Raw genomic sequence first — 20,077 nt, 5'->3', positions numbered from 1 at the left:
CAAATGGCTGAAATCTTAACTTACCTGCAAACTTGATGTGGAATTTATTCTCAGGTTTCAGTATCTGGACATACAAAGGACAATTTGGAGCAAAGTCTTTAACTGCCCATGCTCTTAAAATGGTTTGATGATCCTAGAATAAAGAGTATGAGACAACAATGAAACGTAAATACCATGTTAAATTAGAGAAAGAACTTACCAGACCAGTTCCATTGAAGAAAACTCATTTTAAGCCTGTTTAACACCAGCTGTTGTGGATGTTACATGCAGATGTACACATTGTATAAGTAATATTATGTATATTACATGTATGTAAATACACCTAAATATACATATACACAGACAAGGCTGTGGTACTCTCAGTGTTCACCAACAACATCTCTCAGGCCTCTGCTTTGAGGCAGGCTTCAAGCAGGAGTAGAATGACCAGCAGTGGATTATTTTAAGACAGGGAGTGCTCCAGAGAACTCAACCCGTATAAGCCCACAGGATCAGATGGGTGCAGGGAGAGCAGGCTAGTGTCCTTGCACAGCTGCTTTCCTGCCTTTGAAGCACTGTGGAGACTGGGGGAGGTCCTCAGCAATGGCAGAAAAATTAATAGTTCCACCCATCTTCAAACAAAAGGATGAAGTGGGGAACTATAGTTCAGGCACATGAATGCTGCATCTCAGAGAGGATCCTTTTTGCAGTTTGAGTCCAAATCAGTTGTCCTCACACAGGGCACCAATTGTTGCTGCACAAGCAAAACCAGTAGGCTGCAACAAGGCTTTACCATTAGTCAGATTCTACCATCCAAGCTGTTTCTCCATCCTCCAGGGGCCAAACCACACTGCTCCTTCTGTCTGCTACATCGACAGTTTTCCTTCTCCAAGCTTCTCCCTCTCATCCCCCACTACCCCCCAGTGCTATTTAACCACTTTGCAGGAACAAGCTACAGCTGCACATCATCCATGTCAATCAACCCACAGCCTTTGATCCTCTACAGATTCTCATTTCCACATTCAGGTATTACAGTCTGGATGAGTGGAAAACTACAGGGGTAAAACGCTGGTTAGATGATTGGAGTCTCAGGTCAGTGGTAAATGGCACTCTACCCAGAGACCTGGGGCCACTGGAGTGTCACATGGATCTGTACTGGAACCTGTTCTATTAAACATCTTTATCTGTGAACTGGAGGAGGTGAAAGAGTGCGCACTCAGCAGGTTGGCAGACTATACCAGACTGAAGGGAACAGTCAAAACACTTTAGGGCATGGACCAAGGTAAGATGCAGGAATGGATTGGCAAGAACTACATGAAATTCAGCAAGGGCACAAGCAGAGTCCTGTCTCTGGGACTGGGTAGCCTCCTGCACTGGCACAGGCTGGGAGCTGGCTGGCTAGGCAGCAGCTCTGCTGGAAAAACCTGGGGGTCCTGGCAGAGAGTGAGCCAAGCATGGGCTGGCAGTGTGCCCTGGAAGCAGAGGTGGCAGACAACATCCTGGGCTGTTTTAACAGAAGCACAGTGAGGAGACAGAGCCTGTTGGCCTGTTGCTGGGCCAACAACTGTGGTGAAGACCAAGCAAAAAGCCTCATTACCTGCGAAAGAAGGTTGGGAATTAGGCCCCCTCAGCACTTCAAAGCTTTCTGATGAGGACGTGCTAACTGCTAAAAGAAAACGAACTGCTGAAGAGATAAAACTCAAGGATGCTAGGGTAAAATAATTGTGGTAGTGGGAGATCACAACCTCCTGCTTGAATGGTTCCCCCAAAGAAAGTGAATCCCCCACTCGGGGAGCATGTGCAGTAAATTTAAAATGAACTGTTTCTTTAAATGAAAGCGAGAGAACTTCACACCAAGCATAATAAAGGAATGTATGACTAGAGTCACTCAAGCTCCACCTGAGAGTAAAGAGAAGTATAAAAAGTGAATGAATGAGGGGACAAGTGGGGAAGACACCACCAAGGGAAGACGCCACCGAGACAGACTCCTGGGACCAGCCGACAGGCTGAGCCTTGCTTTTTCCCCCCTTGGGACGCCTTGCATGAGACTGAAACTAAGTGCTTCTTTGGGAGACTTAGAAATATCTCTAGAGAGTTACTTTTCAATATTTGTAGCCAGGTTGTATTGTTGTAACTTTTCCACATGTTATAACGTTTTATTTGCGCGTGCCTTTTTGCAAACAGTCACTATCACTGGCAATCCAAGAACCTGTCTATCTGTTGCGCTCATAAAACTGCCCTGTTAAGTAGCTGGTCATCACAGCTCCCCATTGAGCGCGACCATCCCCTAGAGTGTGGCCGTGCTAGCTCATGAGCACAGCTGGGCCGGCAGTGCAGACCCCTGGCACTTTAATATACATATTAAGTGCGACTGGACTGATAGTGGTAAATTGGACATCACCTAGAATTTAACCCTAGCTGCACCCAACCTCCCACCTCGGTGAGGAGAGCTGGAAGGCGGGTGTGGGTGTGTGTGTATTTCCCACTAAATTACTCCATCCCCTTTAAGGCAACAGAATCATATATTGAATTTCATGAAATATGGTTAATTTCAGTGTATCCAGCCATCAGTTTTTATTTCAGAACTGGAAAGGAATATTTGAGAGCCACATGTAGGAAGCAATACTTGGGTTGAAATATCTTGCCTAGTCATTAAATTGGTGGTATTAAAAGATAAAATATAAAGTATGATTCATTATGTTTTCAGCATCAGCAGTAAGAAAAGCTTTCATGCTCATGAACACAAGGGAAAATATCTGCCTGGAACAGAGCATAATTGACATTTTCAAACCATAATATTTTAATGTCTACTGAGATGTTAGCAAGTACTTTTTCTATTAGAAATACTAGAATGGAGTCATAAGGGGAAGACCTTTTGAGGACAACAAAAAACACTATTTCACATCTTTCTTAAGAGTTTCATAGATGTAGGATTGCTGTGCCCATTCAGGAGATTTCAGAGCTTGGATGTACCCTGCTATGAGCTTTCCTTGCATGCAGTCACTTTTTCTTCACTTTTTCTATAGCATACAGCAACTTATCCTCTTTAGGATTTTGGGGGGGGGGGGGGGGTGTATTTAGGGGTTTTCTTTGCTGTTTTGTTTTAAGGGAATGAAATGCCAACACACCTTAGGAGTAGCAAATGGCTGGGTAATGGGATAGATGGCAGTTGTATAGATATACTATAGAAGGAGTAGGAGTAGATTTGGGACAGATTTGAAAAACCTGTATTGTTGAAAATGTTACCTAATCTTTTTATGCAAAAGGTGTCAGGGAAACACATTAAGAGTCACTTGCCGTGATGGTATGGCTTCAACTGCACAGTTTGACATTACTGGTTTCTTCCCTTCCTTTCCACAGCAATCATTCACAGACCACACTGGCTTGCAAAAGTGGTGAGAAAAGGCTGTTTCCTCTATGCTGCATGCATAGAAATATAGTTTATATCCAATGAAACTCAGGTAAACTACTTTTTTCATTCTTCAGTATTACATACATGAGCTAAGATTAAATTCACTGTGATAAACCACAACTGTACCAGTAAATACTATTCTGGCTGTACATTTCAGACTGTTTACGCTTCCTTATTTAATCTTGATGTTAAGATATTTTCTTTGATTTTTTTAAATATTATTTTGTCCAAAAAGCCTGGTTTTGTCAGACGGTGCAAGAATTGTTAAAAAAAAGAATGAAAAGTGCTTATTAAAATTATTCCAATGGCACCATTAAGAAAATTAAACAAACCTAGACCCACAGAAGTGAGTGTTGTAAAACTAAAAGAATGAATCTCAACATGAAATGTTATTAAATAATTGTATAGGAAAAGGAAAGACTCCTTAATATTGAAATCTCTTGATGATCAGTTGGCACATTTGCAGTTTTAACAATATGTATTGCTTTCCATTTGCTATATCTTTTTTGAAGAAGCAGTCTACAAGTATGCAATATGTATAAAATGGATACTTAAATTCCTATATAGCTTCATAAGATCAACTCAGTGTGTCTGTACTGTTAACATAATAACCCTGCCTTATTGTTTCATTTCCTCTCTTTTCACTTGGTATATACATGTGTTTGTACACAAAATCTGGTTATTTGGGTTTTCATGAGTTTTTTCGTTCAGTTACCTTCCCAAATTCCCCTCTGGAGATGCATTCCAGGGGTAGAAATGAAAATTCAGGCAGGCACTTCAAATGATTTCTTGGAATCGGTGTCTTCGTATAGCATTGTTGGTTGTCTTAAGTTTCTATCCACATTACAAAATATACGCTTCTTTGGGAGATGGGGGGAAATATGCATTCTCTTCTGTGTGCTCTCCAAGCAATGAATTGCAGTCAGTGATCAAAAATTACCACTGATACGGATGGTGATTAATATAGAGGTGATATTTAAGTTCATGTCTCAAAAGCTGTAATTTTAAAAGTGGGTGTAAGGAATTTAAATCATCAGAACTCAAAGCAAGACCTTGATTTAATATATACTTTTAAATAGTTTGTTAATTTTTTCTTGCCACACACAACTTGATAAATTAGTTACATCTTCCTATGCAATGCATCCATCTTGTGATGCTATTAATGGCAATGTAACTTAGATTACAAGTATAATAGCATCATGCAATTTAATTAACAGAAGGGGGAAAAAAAAGGTGCAAGCCTGAACTCGGCCATCTCCAAATTTTCAGAAAGCATCAGAACAAAGCTGTCAGCAGTAGAAGCGGTCTGACATATTACCTATTAATGAGTTACAGGATAATTCAAAAGAGACTTCTCTTCCCACTCCTACTTGGGTTAAAACAGCAGATGCACCGTTTTCAAGCACCTTAGTTTTGTGGAGCAGTTTTGATGTAGGCAGTCCACTGAAGTTATTGGCTAACTTTGTGGTGTGGCACAGACTGCTGTTCTATACCCATCAATCAAAATAACAAATAATCAAAATAATAAAAAAACCCCAAATTTAAAAAAAAAACCGCAACAGCAAAACCAAACCAAGTTGTCATCCAGACTTAATTACAGTTTGAACTGTCTTTAAGAGCTGCCTCCTCCAGAAGTGAAACAGATGTCTGCCCTGCTTACTGTAGCAGATGAGCAGTTTACACTTTGGTCTAAGAAGTCAAAATGGCATTTGATAGAATAAAATCTGGCAGAGCTCTGTCTTGCAAGAGAAGAGAAAGTTTCCGGTAGGAGACTTTGGAAAGCTGACAAATTCTTGGTTAGACTGCTTAAGTTCCTACGCCTCCAAATGAAAAAGGAAGCAACTGACAATTTTCACAAAGTAACTGCGTGTCACCTGTTACTGTACTTTTCCTCTGAGCTGCAGCTGAGACCCATGGGTCAGAAGCAACACAGATTTTGGCACCAAAACTAATGAAACAGCAAGCAATGATTAGCCAGCGGTATTCATGGCAAATGACTAGATCTGCTGAGGACTGGAGCTCGGGAGATAAAAATCCTCATGGACTTCAAAAAATCGTAAGTAACAACAGCTGTTCTGGTCAGGAATCTCCTCAATGCATCTGTTAAATCCTGTTTTGACAGCTGTCAGACACAGGAGAGGATCCAAGGCACTCCTAATGGTTTGTCAGCCTCTCAAGCACAGCGGGGTGAAAAATGAGTTGGTAGTTATAAAGACTGACACTGGGCTAACAACTGAACTTTCTTCAGCTCAGCGACAAACTGTAACCTTACGTTGTACCTTACAGAGGTTCTTAGCAGTGACTAGAGCTGGAACAGTGTAGGAAATTAAATCCATTTCATTTCAAAGCTCTAGGGGGCACTAAAATAATTTAAAAAACAAAAAACAACAAACAGTTGTCCTGTTTTCAACTTGCAGTATAAAATTGCATTCCCTGTGCAAAGGAAATCTGAACAGCAAGAGAAATAGGGAGAGTGATGACATCTTGTTTAAAAACTTAAGATGACAGTGACTGTCACAGTATCACCGCTACAGTTGAGATACTGGGTCATTATGACTAGCCAGCCAGTCCCCCAACAGGGCGTTCTGTCTCAAGGAAAGTAACAGCATTGTGTCCGTGTGCTCCATATACAATGATAAATGAGATTTGATAACAGTCCGTACTGGATGCTGAAATGTGCCAGGTACGGTCTCCTGGGGCACACTGTCCCTGAGGGCACAAAGGCTGCCTGGAGAGAGCTGTAGCTGGCCACGACTCGGAGCCCAAAACCAGCCAGTGCTGGCCAGAATGGATGAAAGCTCCACACAGAGTCCACTGCGTGTGTGCCCTGTAGCAGGGTTCAGCAGAGCTGAAAAAGTCCGTCCTTTGTATAAATTCTGGAGAGGTTACTAGCAGAGATGAACAGCTTACCTCAAAATGAATCCTGTGTTGGTGCAGCTGTCCTTAAAGCTGCTTAAACCTACCGAGTGCAATGTAAATCACGTGCTCTGCTTGTATGGCATTTCTCATTTCTAACCATTTCACAACTATCAAGTATATTTTGTGAAATGAGATGTTGTAGCTGATTTATTCTGAATTTCATGGCTAATTTAGGCAAGGCAGCTTGTCTTTTTGATATTTTTCAGTCTCACAGAAGTTACCAGTATTTTCCCAGGTATTTGCAAGAACTGTTGCTTGTTCTTAAACACACTAGCACCTCTGTCACTTCCAAATAGTACACTTGCCTTACTTGACTACTCCAGGATTACTTGTTGCCAATTCAGTGGCTTTTGCTAGTGTGTTTTCAGGAGCCTGTGGCTGATTAATCAAATTCAGATCTCTTCATTCAATAACTTTTAATACTATAGTAGGACCACACATTCATTTGTCAGGGAGTTCAGTGGCTTTCTGCAAGTGATGGGTAAGTACAGGGTCTTTAGCTTTGAATAAAATACATTTCTTCATCATGCTGATAGCCTACACAATTTAAGCTATTTTTGATAAAATTTGCTTCTGGCAACTCATTTGCCTAGCAAGGACACAATCCCTTCTTCTTGCTAGCTGCAACTTATGTTGCTTTTTTTGTTCTCCTTCTCCGATAAGCTATATCTGTAGGTATGGAAACAACTAAGTTTTGATGGCAGATGAAGAAATTATAGCAACTGATAGAGAATATATTAAGAAATACTACATATATAATGCAAAGCCCTTGTTTCTCATGTTTTACTTTATTTCTAACATTTAGAAAAGTAATTGCTGTGTCTTATAATGTAGGAGCAAAACAGTATTTTTAAACTGAGATAGCTTAAAACATAATTACTTTATAATAAACATTAGTTTGATCTTGTTGGGCAATTTGTAAGCATCTCAATTTAACTTTGTGAATATTTAGACTTATTCTGATCTTCCTTTGGAGTTCAAGATCAAACTGGATATAAGCAAGTGTGCAATAATTTTAGCATGTATCTCATGGTGAAAAGTTCAAAGCTGTCTTCATAAATCGTTCCTATGTGGACTTTTTTCCTGAAGATTTGTGATCAGTAGGTAATTTCATTAGTTTGAAGAGTTCTAGTTCATATTAAAATAGTTTTATTCTCTTACCACAGATAACGCTGAGTCGAGGCTTCTCTTAACAGTCTTGCTTTGTGGACAGCAACTTACCTGACTGCAAGTAACTAGTAGAATGGGCAAAACTATAGTAATTTATTTAAAGGATCCTGCCATTTTTCACATTTTAAATTGCCCAGTATGAAAAATGGTCATACTCTCAGATATGTTGGTTAGTTGGTATTAATCACAGATTAATTTATACAGTTGAATTCAATCTTTACTTTGTTAGTAGTAAACTTTCAATACTTCAATAGTTCTGCATGGAAGTACCAGCCAGCTGATATATAACTCTTTTCTGATTTAATAAATATAACTTTTTGAATTTGATATCTTGAGCAAACCCTGGTACTAGTGCAGGTAATCTGAGTAAAAATTTTTGAAAGAGCGCTACCCTTTGGAGCGATTAATGACCAAGCGTCGATCTATCTATAAGGTACCATGATAGTGCTTATATGGTGTTCTGCCATTGGTCCATAAAAGGAAAGAACTCATTGAAAGTTACTCTAGTCAGCATGAAAATTGTTTTTTGAAAGTACTGTATTCTTACAGTACTTAGTTTTCTTAAAGTCCAGTAAGAATGTATAAATTCTTCTTTTATTTTAAAGTTCAATGTATAACTAAAGCGTGCTGTAAAATCCTAACTTCTTTGCTAGATAGGTCATGTAATTTATTTTCTAAAAAAGAAGTAGATATGTTACGTGAAATAAGCCTCTAGATCATGTTTCATACATTTGTGAAATCCTGGCCTTTTAGAATCTAATAGAAACCTTTTCATTATCCAAACTGAGACAAGAAGTTCATCCTGCATGCAAAATCTCTGTGTAAATCACCTAATTTTAACCTTCTATTCACAGAAGTCTCAGTCCCTGAAAGGGAATAAGGGCAGTAACAGTATGAACAGCATGCACATTCATTCTTAGTTATTCCTTCAAAACTTACAGCTGCTGTCCGGTCCACCTCACAGCGGCTACTCAGAATGAAACAAGCTTCAGCATCATCCATTCTAGAAAAGGGGAGACAAGCCTGTTACATGCCAACAAATACTTATGTGGACTCATGTTTCACAGTTTATAGTGTTGTACACTTACAGAAACAGAATACAGAGAAATTTTAGTCAATTTGTTCTCATGCATTATCTGAACATCAGCAGCAGTCACCTTGTGCACTGACTTAGTGTGCCAGTAATTCTTCACTAGGCTGTAGGAAACCTTCTTTCCGTAGTGCCATAGAAGCTATGCCAAATTAATAAAACCAGAGAGGCCTCAAACATACCTAATTTGCGAAATAAATATTTATCTGCCATGACTGTAAAAGGTAAATAAATAGCACCAGTCTGCATAGCGTGTAAGGGTATGATGAGTTACTATTGGTAAGAATGCATAAGAGGGGGCAGATAACTTAGTATAGACCTGTCTTGCCTAGTGGTAGCAGAAGAATGGGTAGAGGTACTAGATTAATACATCTGGGATAAATAAAAAACATTTATGTGTATGTATGCATTAAATGAATTAACTGTTTCCAGTTCATGGTCTCTTTGAGAACTTTTAATGCCTAATTGTTCTCTAGCGGGTGACATAATAAAAGGAGTGGTGGTGGAAGTACAGAGAAAAACTGTCTGACTGAAGGTTTCATCCAAGTTTGCTTTTCCTCTCTTGCCTCAGATCTTGATATCCTTCTCCAGAGAATCTAACTTCACTTGCTGTTATGTGGAAATAAAGAAATGGGGACTTTGTTGACCTCTTTGGGAGGACACAACTTTATGGGCAAAGAGAAACGGGATGATCAGAATGGGTTTCCTGGGAAGGGGAAAAGTGAGAGAGAAGCTGGGGAAAATGAGCAGGAGATACACTGCCCGTTACAGCAACTCTATTCTGGAGTCTGGAATGGGACCCAAGAGTCCTAAATCTTTGGTTTCTCTGCTCTAGAAAATGGAATTGGTGGTTATCAGTAACAGTTTAGGCCATTGGGACTGTAGGCTTAGACTGACAGCCCATTCCTTTAGGTACTGTACAAACACAGAACAAAAAGACGGTCCTTGCCATATAAGCTCTAAGTGACATGACAAAGGACAACGAAAGTATATGCAGACATGTGAAACGGGAAGAAACGGTGTGACAATACCGGAATACAAAAATTACCGTGGCAGAAAGTGATCTCACCTGATAGCAGAGAACCCACCAGAGAGAGGATGCAACAGAGAATACTGTGGTTACTTTACTGGAATTACTGGGAGTTTCAGGCTAAGTGAGAATAAGGGGTCACTCCTTGATGAACTAAAGAAAGGTAAGCCACAGAAGGACTGCAACGAGGCAAAGCGATGTACTATGTAAATAATATTTCCAGAGTATTCTGAAACAAGGGTTCAGGGAGTTGAGATGATGTATGTGTTAAGAATATAAATACAATTTTAAGTGGGGCAAAAATAAGAGCTTGTGTGAGAAAACACTTGCAAGATGCAGGCTCAGTCTACACAGGATACTCTACAATATGATTCCAAGCTTATGATCCGCAGTAGGATACTGGCTTTATTTTAGTAGGAAAAAACTAAGATCTATTTACAGCTGTCTGCAACTAAACTAAAGTCTATGAATAGATATCCACAATGAGACGTCAGATAGCTTGGCCAACCTTTTAGGTTTTGACTATAGAAACAGCGATTAAATATGTGTGCGTTGTGTGACATCATTCAGAGAAAAGAAAAGAGAAGGATAAAGTCAGGTCACTGTAGATTCCTCGTAGGTACCCAGCAGTAGGAAAACAGGGGAAGCCTCAAAAGGTTAAAGTACTTGAAACGGAAAAATCACTGTAACAAAGGTAAATCAATATATCCAAAATAGTAATGCCAAATGCAGCTGATGTGGAGAAGTGAGGACAGGAGGTCACTTCCGAGTGCTGATTAGGAAGAAATCATGGGAACCGTATGAGTAGCTTCAGCTAAGTATGGGAGCAGAACTGGGGAGATAGGGTCTTAAAAAAAGTTGTAGGAAAGAAAATTCAGTGCAATTAGATGAGATTTTGATGAGAGCTGATGAGGTAATTGGGATGACACAGATGGTTTCATAAAGAAATGAAACCTCATATGAATATAGTCACCTTTTTCCCCAACGTTTTTCTGTAACTTCTTGAATCACTTCAGCCACAGATGACAAGAATAATAACCTGACATTAACATCTACAAATCTCATGAATTTGGACAACAGAAACACTAACAGCATCTGTGTTAAAAACACTTATTAGAACCCAGAGTATCCTTATGAGTAATGTTATTAAAGACCTAACAACTGAAAAAGCTTTGTCAGTTACAACATTTTTACATGCCAGAAAACTGAATCTGAGGCAAAAACCCCTGACAGCTCCACTGCTTGAGGATGGCAGAAATTATAGGGACTTTTTATACTGAAGAGAAATTTCTGAAAGGAAGAAGTATAAAGTCAAGAAAAAGAGTGGTAAAGATTACGATCTGTGATGGTTCACTAAAGAAACTGGAAGGAGAGAGTGAAACTATTTGGGGTCATGACAGAACATGGGAGAAAGTCACAGGGGAAAGAGATAAAGCATAGTAGTGTTACTTTCTAGTGCGAGTCTGCACGGAGAATGAGAGCTGGTTTAAGCAGTTACTGTGTTGTTTCAAATGCTGAAGCAGCTATAGTTTCCAGTCAGGCTGATGAACAAAGTAAGTATCAGTGTGATACCTCATGACAGAATTTGTTCTGGTTTTTTTGTTAAAGCTGAGCACATGAACACTGTTCAGAGAACACCAAAAATTTGCAAAGTGAAGGTCCAAAGGTAAGAAGCAGGAACGGATATCATTTTTGTGAAGTCAAATTGTGTTCTAGGGCATATAAAGAAAAAATACAGTCTTTTGTTAACTACTACTTACCCAGTCTGCCAAATTTTGGTATTCTTTTTTAGGGTGACCTTTATCATGTTACTTTGACATTGCATTTCACATAGAATATATGTATAAACTTTGATAACGAGAAATTTCTTGATTTTTATTTTTTAGTTGTGTTGGTAACCATTATTTTATTTATTAAAATAAGTTAACCTGTGCCTTGTTATCTTCTCAGTACATTATGTTCTTATTAAAAAGAAATACAGCAAGTGTCTTAGGTACTGGGTTATATTTCATATTAAATGTTCTATTAAATTCCCACTATGCTTCTTCCCTCAGGAGAGGTTGAAAATTATTCTGTGACAGGTACATCCAATTACATGTTCTGCAGGAAAAAGCACAGTTCCACAGCTGACTACCTCCAGGTTATTATAAGTGAAATTCAAGATTATCTTTAGGGAACAGCCTAATTTTTCTTCTCCTAATGTGTAGAACAAATGCCAGCTAAATCCCCACGTGAATTCTGTCTCGAAAACATCAAGAAAGCCAAAAAAGGGACCTCCCTCTAAAAGAAAATTGCTAATCCTGAAAAAAGCTTTATTGTATTTTCCAATTTTAAACATTCAGAAGTATTTGTTTCCTCAGTGGCAGAAATCTGAGAAGACAGAGTGCTCACTTGACTTCTCATAAATTAGATTCTTGGAAATAACTCCCCTGGGGTAAAGAAGGCTGGATGACTCAAATACTCAGACAGGTATTGGCTTAATTTTAGACATCTACCTTAGTTGCTGAGTAAGTTCTTATAAAGAACAATGCAGGTAATTTAAATCAGTTATTTGCTAAGAATCACCTTTCTCTTTCTTTGGAGAGTTTAGAGAGATGATCCTCCTATGTGAATTCCACTGTGAATTCCTTCACACCTTCAAGAGACTGAGCAGTGGTGGGGGGACTCTGACTAATGGTGTTTGACTGATGTGTTTTGATTAATGCCGTTCACCAACTGGCAGAGAGGATTGTGTAGGTGTGGTGGAAGTATGTGGTAAGAGGAAGGCCCTGAAAGAAGAGTATACAGAGGTATAGTGGGGTAGTTGCTTACACTACCAGGCTGAACTTAGGAAGAAAACTAAACTGTGCAACGGGTTCAAAGGGTGATAATTGTTTTTGTTTACTTTTTTCCTCTTCAGTTAGTCAGAAGAACTGCCATCACATTTACCATCTTAGCTCAAGGAACAGAAACAAACTCTATCATGACTAGCAGTTTTGGAATTTTCTGTGCTGCTTTTTCAGAAGAAATCACAGACCCTCTGTTTCAATATCTTCAAATACTGAGACAGAAAAGACAGTGAAGAAAAATTTGGTCAAATGAAAGAGCTTACAAATACTTGTTCCTTAAAACATTTCAGATATTAAGAAAAACAAATTATATCAAAAAGCCTGGCTTTCTGAATACACATGCTTTCCTTCTAGCACGGCTTTTGTTGTTTGTCAAACTTATTTATCAAACAGTGTGAGTGACACAAAGTAAAAACTAATATTGGTCAATATTTGCCTACTTAGCTCTCAACAGGTCTTGATCTTTTAGTGCTGAGCCTTGCAGATAGATAACTCTTTGGGACCACATTGGGATTTGTAACACCCTTCGGACCTGAGCATCCATCTCAGTAGGACACAAAATAACGACATAATAGTCCTGTCAAAAACATAAGGGGGAACAGTCATGTTATTTTTTTATGTTAACATTTATTGTTGCTAGAGAATCATTCAACAGAGACTCAGGATGTCAAAAATATCACTGCTAAGTCTCAAAATTAATAACAAAAGTTATTTGAATATATGAATTTAAATATTGAATTATTTAATAAAAATGTCTAGATAGGTGTCAACGGCTCACAAAAGACACCAGGGTGGCAACTAAAGTCCATTAAGAAACATTCTTGTTTCCATACAATCATAAATTGTTTTTAGAGACAATTTAAATTTTTGTGTTTCCAGCTGGAAAATGTAGGAAGTTTTCAACAATCCAAATGGAATTGTCTTCTCCTACATTTTTCCCCTACATTAACGGGCAGATCCCAACCCTGTTTCCTGTGCTACAGACAGTCCTTGTCAGGAAAAGTAAGGTTGCTCTGAAGTATACATGTGTGTACAGATGGAAAGGAGAGATAAAAGGAACATGAGCAGAGAGACTGAGACCTTAGGACAGGCTTGTCATAGCAGTCTTCCTTAGCACACACAGACTTTTGCAGAAAGCTTAGAGCATTTGACCCAGTGTATCTGTACCCTTCGGCTTCTCATTTCAAATGTGAAGGGAATGCATAAGTAGTATTAGGACTTCTTTGTCTCCAGTGTATCACAGAGCCTGACTCATTCTTCAGGCTAATTAACAAAATCTTGGATTTCAGTTTGTGTCTGCATCTATACAGAACTTGACTTCTTTGTGCATTGAATTCCACCTCTTACTAGCTGGTATTTTGGATTTGGGATTTGTCAAATTGCTGCTCAAAAATTTGCAGATTGTGTTTTCATGATTTTTTGCACTAGTCAAGGAACCATGTAACACAGGTTACAGAAAAACAGGTAACAGAAAAAGACATAGAGAAGATTTAATAAAAGAAATAGTCTGTAGCAAAGCTAATGATAATGAATCCAAATTACTATCTCATATAAATAAGCTTTTATATGATCAAAAATAATTCATTTGACATGTCTGCATTGCCTAGGGCATACGTGTACCCTAAGAAAATCTCTTGTGTTTAATCTTTCAAGGTCTTTGTTCTTTAAAGTACAACTATTTATTTCATAATTTCAACAATTCTGAAGGGAGCTAATCTTCCTAAGACTGACAACAAACCAGAGCAAGAGGCAGAAACCAAAAGACGCTTAGACTTATAAGGAGTTTTGGATCTAGTCCCAAAACAACAGGAAAAATAATTTTAGTACTTTCATTTATTTTCTATTCTGGGGTAGAACATGGGCAATTTCCATGGAAATACCTGTTTCTAAAAGGACTGGCATAATTCAACAAGACAGTAATTCTATCTATCTATTTACCTCAATTTAAAATTAATGTCTCCATACTGTATCTCAGCTTCTTATTGCAATTCTAGAATCCCAATTCAGCCAGCAATTCCCTACAGTTTTACAAATTAAAGGCCATTTCAGAAGGCCATCTGCAAAAAAATCAGTGGATTTTTTCTTTTTTCTTTCACTGTAAGTACCTGCAATCTGGGGTGAGCATAGAATTCATTTAAGAAATCCATAAGTAAGTCAATCTTCAGAGAGCTAACACACAGCACAACATGTTTCTCCGTCTGAGCCCTGTGTCGACTGTAGTTACCACCAGATTTTTGTCTCTCCATCCACAAATATGCCAGCTGTTCAAACTGCAAGAGATCCCAATTGGCAGTGAAACACAGACAAGCAGATGTGCAGTACAACTGTATCATGAGTTAACAATGTTGCATCATTCATCTTGTGCCCCTGTGAAAAGCCGCACTTAGCCCACAATGTCTTTTCCTTTGTAAAAATTTTTCTGGTAAAGCGGGTGAGATGAGTAATAGGGTGATCGAAAATCATGACAGTACAGCCAGTCTCGACCACACACAAACAGCAGGGAAAGTCCACTAAAATATCATGAGACCACAGTAAATCTCAACATTTCAGAAAAGAATGAAGGCTGTACTTTATTTCTTGTATTCATTTTATACCTCTGAGCTCTCTTTTTCCAGTGCCATGGGACACAAGTGCTTCCCTCAAATGAAAGGTTAAAACTTATAAAAGAAAGTATACTTAAGTGTATACTGTGACTACAGATACTTGGATAGAAGCACCATTTTACTTAGTTTGGGCAATAACTCTTCTCAAGAGATTTTATACTGTTCTGAAGGTGGCCTTCTGTATACTCTCTTATCTGTCTTGCAAATTTAAATAGAACTTAAATACGCAATTGTCAATACAGCAAATCTGCCTTTGCCAGCTGAACAATATATGCAGGCTAACAGTAAACATTGCTCTACCAGTCCAAATCTTTAAAGAGAATACTGTAGCAATCAGTGCCATTGTAACAATCTGTAATAAAACAAACAGACACTATTTCAAAGCTTCTTGTAAGTAATATGCATTTGATACTGAGCTCAACTTAGGGGTTTTTCTCATCCGCATTCAACTGACAGAGAGACTGAACTGTGAATAATAATTTATTTCATCTTAGCAGGGCAAAAGCTGAGGAGAGAATGCCTCCCACATTCTGTGTATGGAAAATATATGAAGCCCCATTATCACTACAAAGCTATAAAATAAAGTTGCTAATAATCAGTAAATTTATTTGAAAGGGCAGTAGATTCCGGGTATTTACTGGTAATGCACAGCTCTTATGTCTGAAGTCTATGTCAGAACCACCTGAAAGATGTAATTTCTATTTCCTGGAAAATTCCAAATTTTTTAAACAAAGCATGTATTACTGTCATTAGATTTCCACTGAGTGTGAATATAACTGTGATAGTGTATATCTCTGTGTATGCAAAGATCAAATATTTAGGTATAATTAAAATGTTCAAATAATTTCAAGAAAACTAATGCTGAAATCTTGAGCTTGCAACCTCTCAGGGCTTCTGTGTTCGCTCACAGTGAGCTTTAGTTCACTGTCAAAAGAAGCAGAGTCTCAAAACTATGGCTGTGTGGGAAACTTCGGAGCTTCATGGTCTAGCAAGTCTACTATCAGCTTTGATAACCCTGCACAAAGTCTTCCACACCCCCTTTTTGTGGCAGGACCCAGTGTGGAACAGTTAACATCTTGGCAGGGTTTCCTACACAATCCCAGGGTTTCTACCAGCAAGTCTAACCTAATGAGCTAGGAAAAGTTTGGTAACAAATTTAATGCAACTGATCCATGCCTTGAAAAACTTGGATTTTCCTAAATCATCCTTTTCTTGTTGAAACTGTTAGAGGTCCTAAACTTAAGTAGCCATAAAAAATTCCTAGCTGCGCTGTTGGCTCTGTTTTTGTGTCTGTGTATGTGTACCGACATACACAGCTGTGAACCCAATTTGCTTGAGTTGCAGATTTAATGAGATTTTTTTCAAGTTAGCACCGAGCTGTAAGGGTAAGAGGAAGTGGAGAGAACCAAGATTAGAAACACGGAGTGCCTGCAGAGGAAATGCTATACTCATAAAGAAAGTGCTGGCTACTGTTGTGTTTGGCTGTTTTTTTAAATTGCTTCAGCAATAACAAACCCATATCTCAGGATGAAGGAAAGGCTCTGTGGTACACGACAGGAATAGAAAGCTTTCACCAGCACTCGAAAACTGTTATTACTGCTCTGGTTTTTAGTATAAATCTAGACTATGGGAGAAAAGACAAAGGAAAAGGGAAGAAAAAAACCCCAACAAACACACAGGAGGTATAGAAGATGGTTATTTTTTCTGACATTTATATGCAATAGTAATAGTAACAATGAATTATTTCAGTTATTATTCTTTTGTTTTAGGAACAGTTCTAAAGAGAAGAAAAATCCACATTTACCTGTATGGGCAACACCACAAGAGCAACACAGATCATAATGACAACAAGCAGCTTTGAAGGCCATATCTTGGGTGTAACATCCCCAAAGCCCACAGTGGAAAATGTCACTATGCAGAAATAAAGGGAGTCAAAGAGAGTCAATCTGTTTCCTGCTCGTTCCAGATGCTGAATTCCACAAATACTATGTAGAAAAGAATGAATAAAAGACATGAAAAATAAAAACTGTACTTAGGGTCGGTTCAAGTTTGATGATTATATGTGCAGATAACTATTTATTTTCAGAATTCATTAATTACTTTGCAAAGGCATTTTTTCAAAGAAGAGTAAAAATTAGTATCACACCAGAAGTGTCTTATTAATATAACTTTCAAATGTAATTTTTAATAAAAAAACCCTCATTTTTTGACTATTTCCATATGATAGTTGCAACTTTGTTGCTAGGTTTTGCTTTAGTAGCTGTTGTGAGGGAGAGGTGGTATATAGAACATCACAGATTGACGCAATTCCTTGCTAAACCAGAACAAAACAGATGGTATATAGTTGCCACCATTCAGAATTTTTTATAAACATATTTTAACTTTTTCAGGGAGAGTTTGCTGGTATGGCCAAGCAAATGTACATACTGCTTTCTTTAAATCTATTGCTCTTTAGGTTAGTCTGCATCCCTTTCTGTGGCAAGAGTTACTAGCATGAACTAGTTGTGAGAGTACATGTTCCATACTAGCAGGATAATGTTGGTATAAATGGGTTCTGTCTAGAACAACCCGAATGTGAGAACTGCAGGCTATGGAATTGTCAGAGGAGTAAGTGCCCAGAGTCAGTCTTCAGGTAGAAGTGGAAGATGCCCTACTGGTGTGTTGACTCTGCTTGCTAAAATTACAGAATAGAAATACAAGGCCTGGTTGTCTTTGATAGCAAAATGAATGAAGTTCATTCCTTCCAGTCACACACTCCTGTGAACAAGTAAATGGCTCAAGTAAATTAGTAATTATTTACTTTTTAATCAGCATGATGTGCTTTCAGTTTTAAGAAGCACTAGCTGAATCTGTCCACGGGTCTTACTGCTATTACATACATCTGTAAAAATATTTCACTTTGAAAAAACGTATCATGCTAAAGAGCTTCCCAAGCTTAGAAGATGATCTTCCCTCATACAGTAGAATTCATTAGATCAGTTCAGGCTTTTAGATTAGATTCACCTATATGAAGCATATCAATGTGTGGACTACCCTGAATAGCGTTTTTTTCCCTTTGGAGTTAACAGACTGATTTCTACTCAGAGAATTAAGAGAAATATAATGTCGTATTTGTTAGTAAATATTCTAGAACATACCAAAGATTACTTCTTCACATGTGGTATCCAGATGGTAATAGCCAACCATTAATACCTGCCACGGTGAGATCTTTGCATCACCAGGGAGACCCTGTGTTTACAACAGCTTTAGCAGTTGTTCTGCTGTTCTCTGTTCTGTTCTCCAAAAATAATTTAGCTGTGGGCAGTGGCATTTCCAGAACATATGGATCAAATTCCCAGTTTCCTTTTCACAGTTCTAGCATTTGTAGTTTTCACACATCTCAAAATGTTCTAAAAAGGGTGGGGTTTTTTCCCCCATTGTTTGCATAAGCTTCATACTTCAGTCAGAACTGATATTTTTATATTCCTACCCAATTTGTCCCACATTTTTCACTAGAGTTGTAATCTAGATCTTCCATAATTTCACTATGTTCCCAGGTTTGGGTGGTTTTTTTTTTGTTTTGGTTTGGTTTTGTTTTTGCTTGGGTTTGTTGCAGTTTTTAGGGGTTTTGGTTGGTTTTGGTTTTGTTGTTCTGTTTTTTGTTTTTGTTTTGTTTTGTTGTTTTTTTTTTTTTTTACAAAGAGGATAATTATATTATTGTCCCTGAAAATATTAACAGAAGAACTGTAAGGAGTTAAGCTAATGAAGCTTCCTTTTTGTCTCAGACAAGGAAGTTTTTCCGCTAAATACTTTTCCAGTGCTAATTTGAAATAATGGAGTATACTGCAGAGGCATTTGTTGAAAAAATTAATTTCTTCAAAATTACTTGCACCTCATTCGCAGTTCTACCAAATTGTACTTGAAGCCCTAACCCTGAAAAAAAAGGAACAATAAATCCAAAATTAAGTTACCAAGTCTTAATTTTACTGGGTGTTTTTCCACTCTGCCTTTTGTTTTTACTAGAGGCAGAAACCACAAAACTGCAGAAAAAACTGACTTTCAAGAGGCAACCTTCTGGGAGTCTAATTACCAAGTGAAATATTATCTCTTTTACTCCTCCCCCAGGAATATTACACTTTAATCTCACCATCAGTGCCTCTAAAGAAATGTTAGTCAGCATCTATAGCATGTTCCTATCTGTTTGGGCTACCTGATTACACTGCATAGACAGTGCAGTGGAAAGTTGTCCACATGCATTAGTTACTCCATTCCCCACAACTTTCTGGTATCTTTCAATATAACCTAATTCTTTATATAAATAGCAGTATCAACTCCTTTTTTCTTGTAAATTAAGTGTTCAGCATTATTTTTAAAAGATGCATAAATACTGCATGTACCAATACAGTGTGTGTTCTTGTCCGCTTTCTCATATTTCCTCACAATGAAATATGTTGTAACTTTGATTTCATCCTTTGGCTGTTTTGATATTTCATGCTGGTGTTTTTATCTCCTTGTTCTTGTATAGAGGCTAGATTTCAAGGGTACTCCTTGTAGAGGGTAGATTTAGATTAGATATTAGGAAGACATTCTTCCCTGTGAGGGTGGTGAGGCGCTGGCACAGGTTGCCCAGAGCAGCTCTGGATGCCCCATCTCTGGCAGTGTCCCAGGTCAGGTTGGCCAGGTCATTGAGCAACCTTGTCTAGTGGAAGGTGTCCCTGCCCATGGCAGGGGGGTGGAACTTGATGATCTTTAAGGTCCTTTTCAACCCAAACCATTCTATGCTTCTATGATAAGTGTGCTTCCTCCTCCTTTTTCATCCCATGAAGAGACAATAATTAATTTAGTCATCCCTCGACAAACATAATGATTTCAAGCAGAAAGGGAATGTTCAGCAAAGGCAGTACTCACACCAACTTGTTCTTGTGGAGAAAAAAAAACGACTAATAATAAATACACAGAAAACGGCTCATTAAAACATAGGGCCAATTCAGCACTTTATCTACCAATTTTAGGTTTCCTGTAAATTGAGCGAGGCTGCCTTTTCATAGCAGATAAAACAGAATTGGT

At 38.2% G+C, this 20,077-nt stretch overlaps 1 protein-coding gene across 2 annotated transcripts in view; it reads right to left on the bottom strand.

The window, feature by feature from the left end:
* The window catches only part of KCNT2 (potassium sodium-activated channel subfamily T member 2), a 154,245-nt gene that overhangs the window by 62,459 nt on the left and 71,709 nt on the right, over positions 1 to 20,077 (bottom strand). For both annotated transcript variants that reach the window (XM_080407181.1, XM_080407182.1), the window contains 5 exons: positions 16,836 to 17,016; positions 14,534 to 14,698; positions 12,869 to 13,005; positions 8,420 to 8,483; positions 25 to 133 (listed from right to left, as the gene is read on the bottom strand). In XM_080407181.1, coding sequence (XP_080263307.1) covers positions 25 to 133; positions 8,420 to 8,483; positions 12,869 to 13,005; positions 14,534 to 14,698; positions 16,836 to 17,016 — 656 coding nt within the window. The remainder of the gene's footprint in view (positions 1 to 24; positions 134 to 8,419; positions 8,484 to 12,868; positions 13,006 to 14,533; positions 14,699 to 16,835; positions 17,017 to 20,077) is intronic.

This window comes from Falco punctatus (assembly GCF_963210335.1).
Source record: "Falco punctatus genome assembly, chromosome: 11".
Lineage (NCBI taxonomy): Eukaryota > Metazoa > Chordata > Aves > Falconiformes > Falconidae > Falco > Falco punctatus.
Note: the sequence above shows the minus strand (reverse complement) of the source record. Positions and strands in the feature narration are given on the sequence as shown.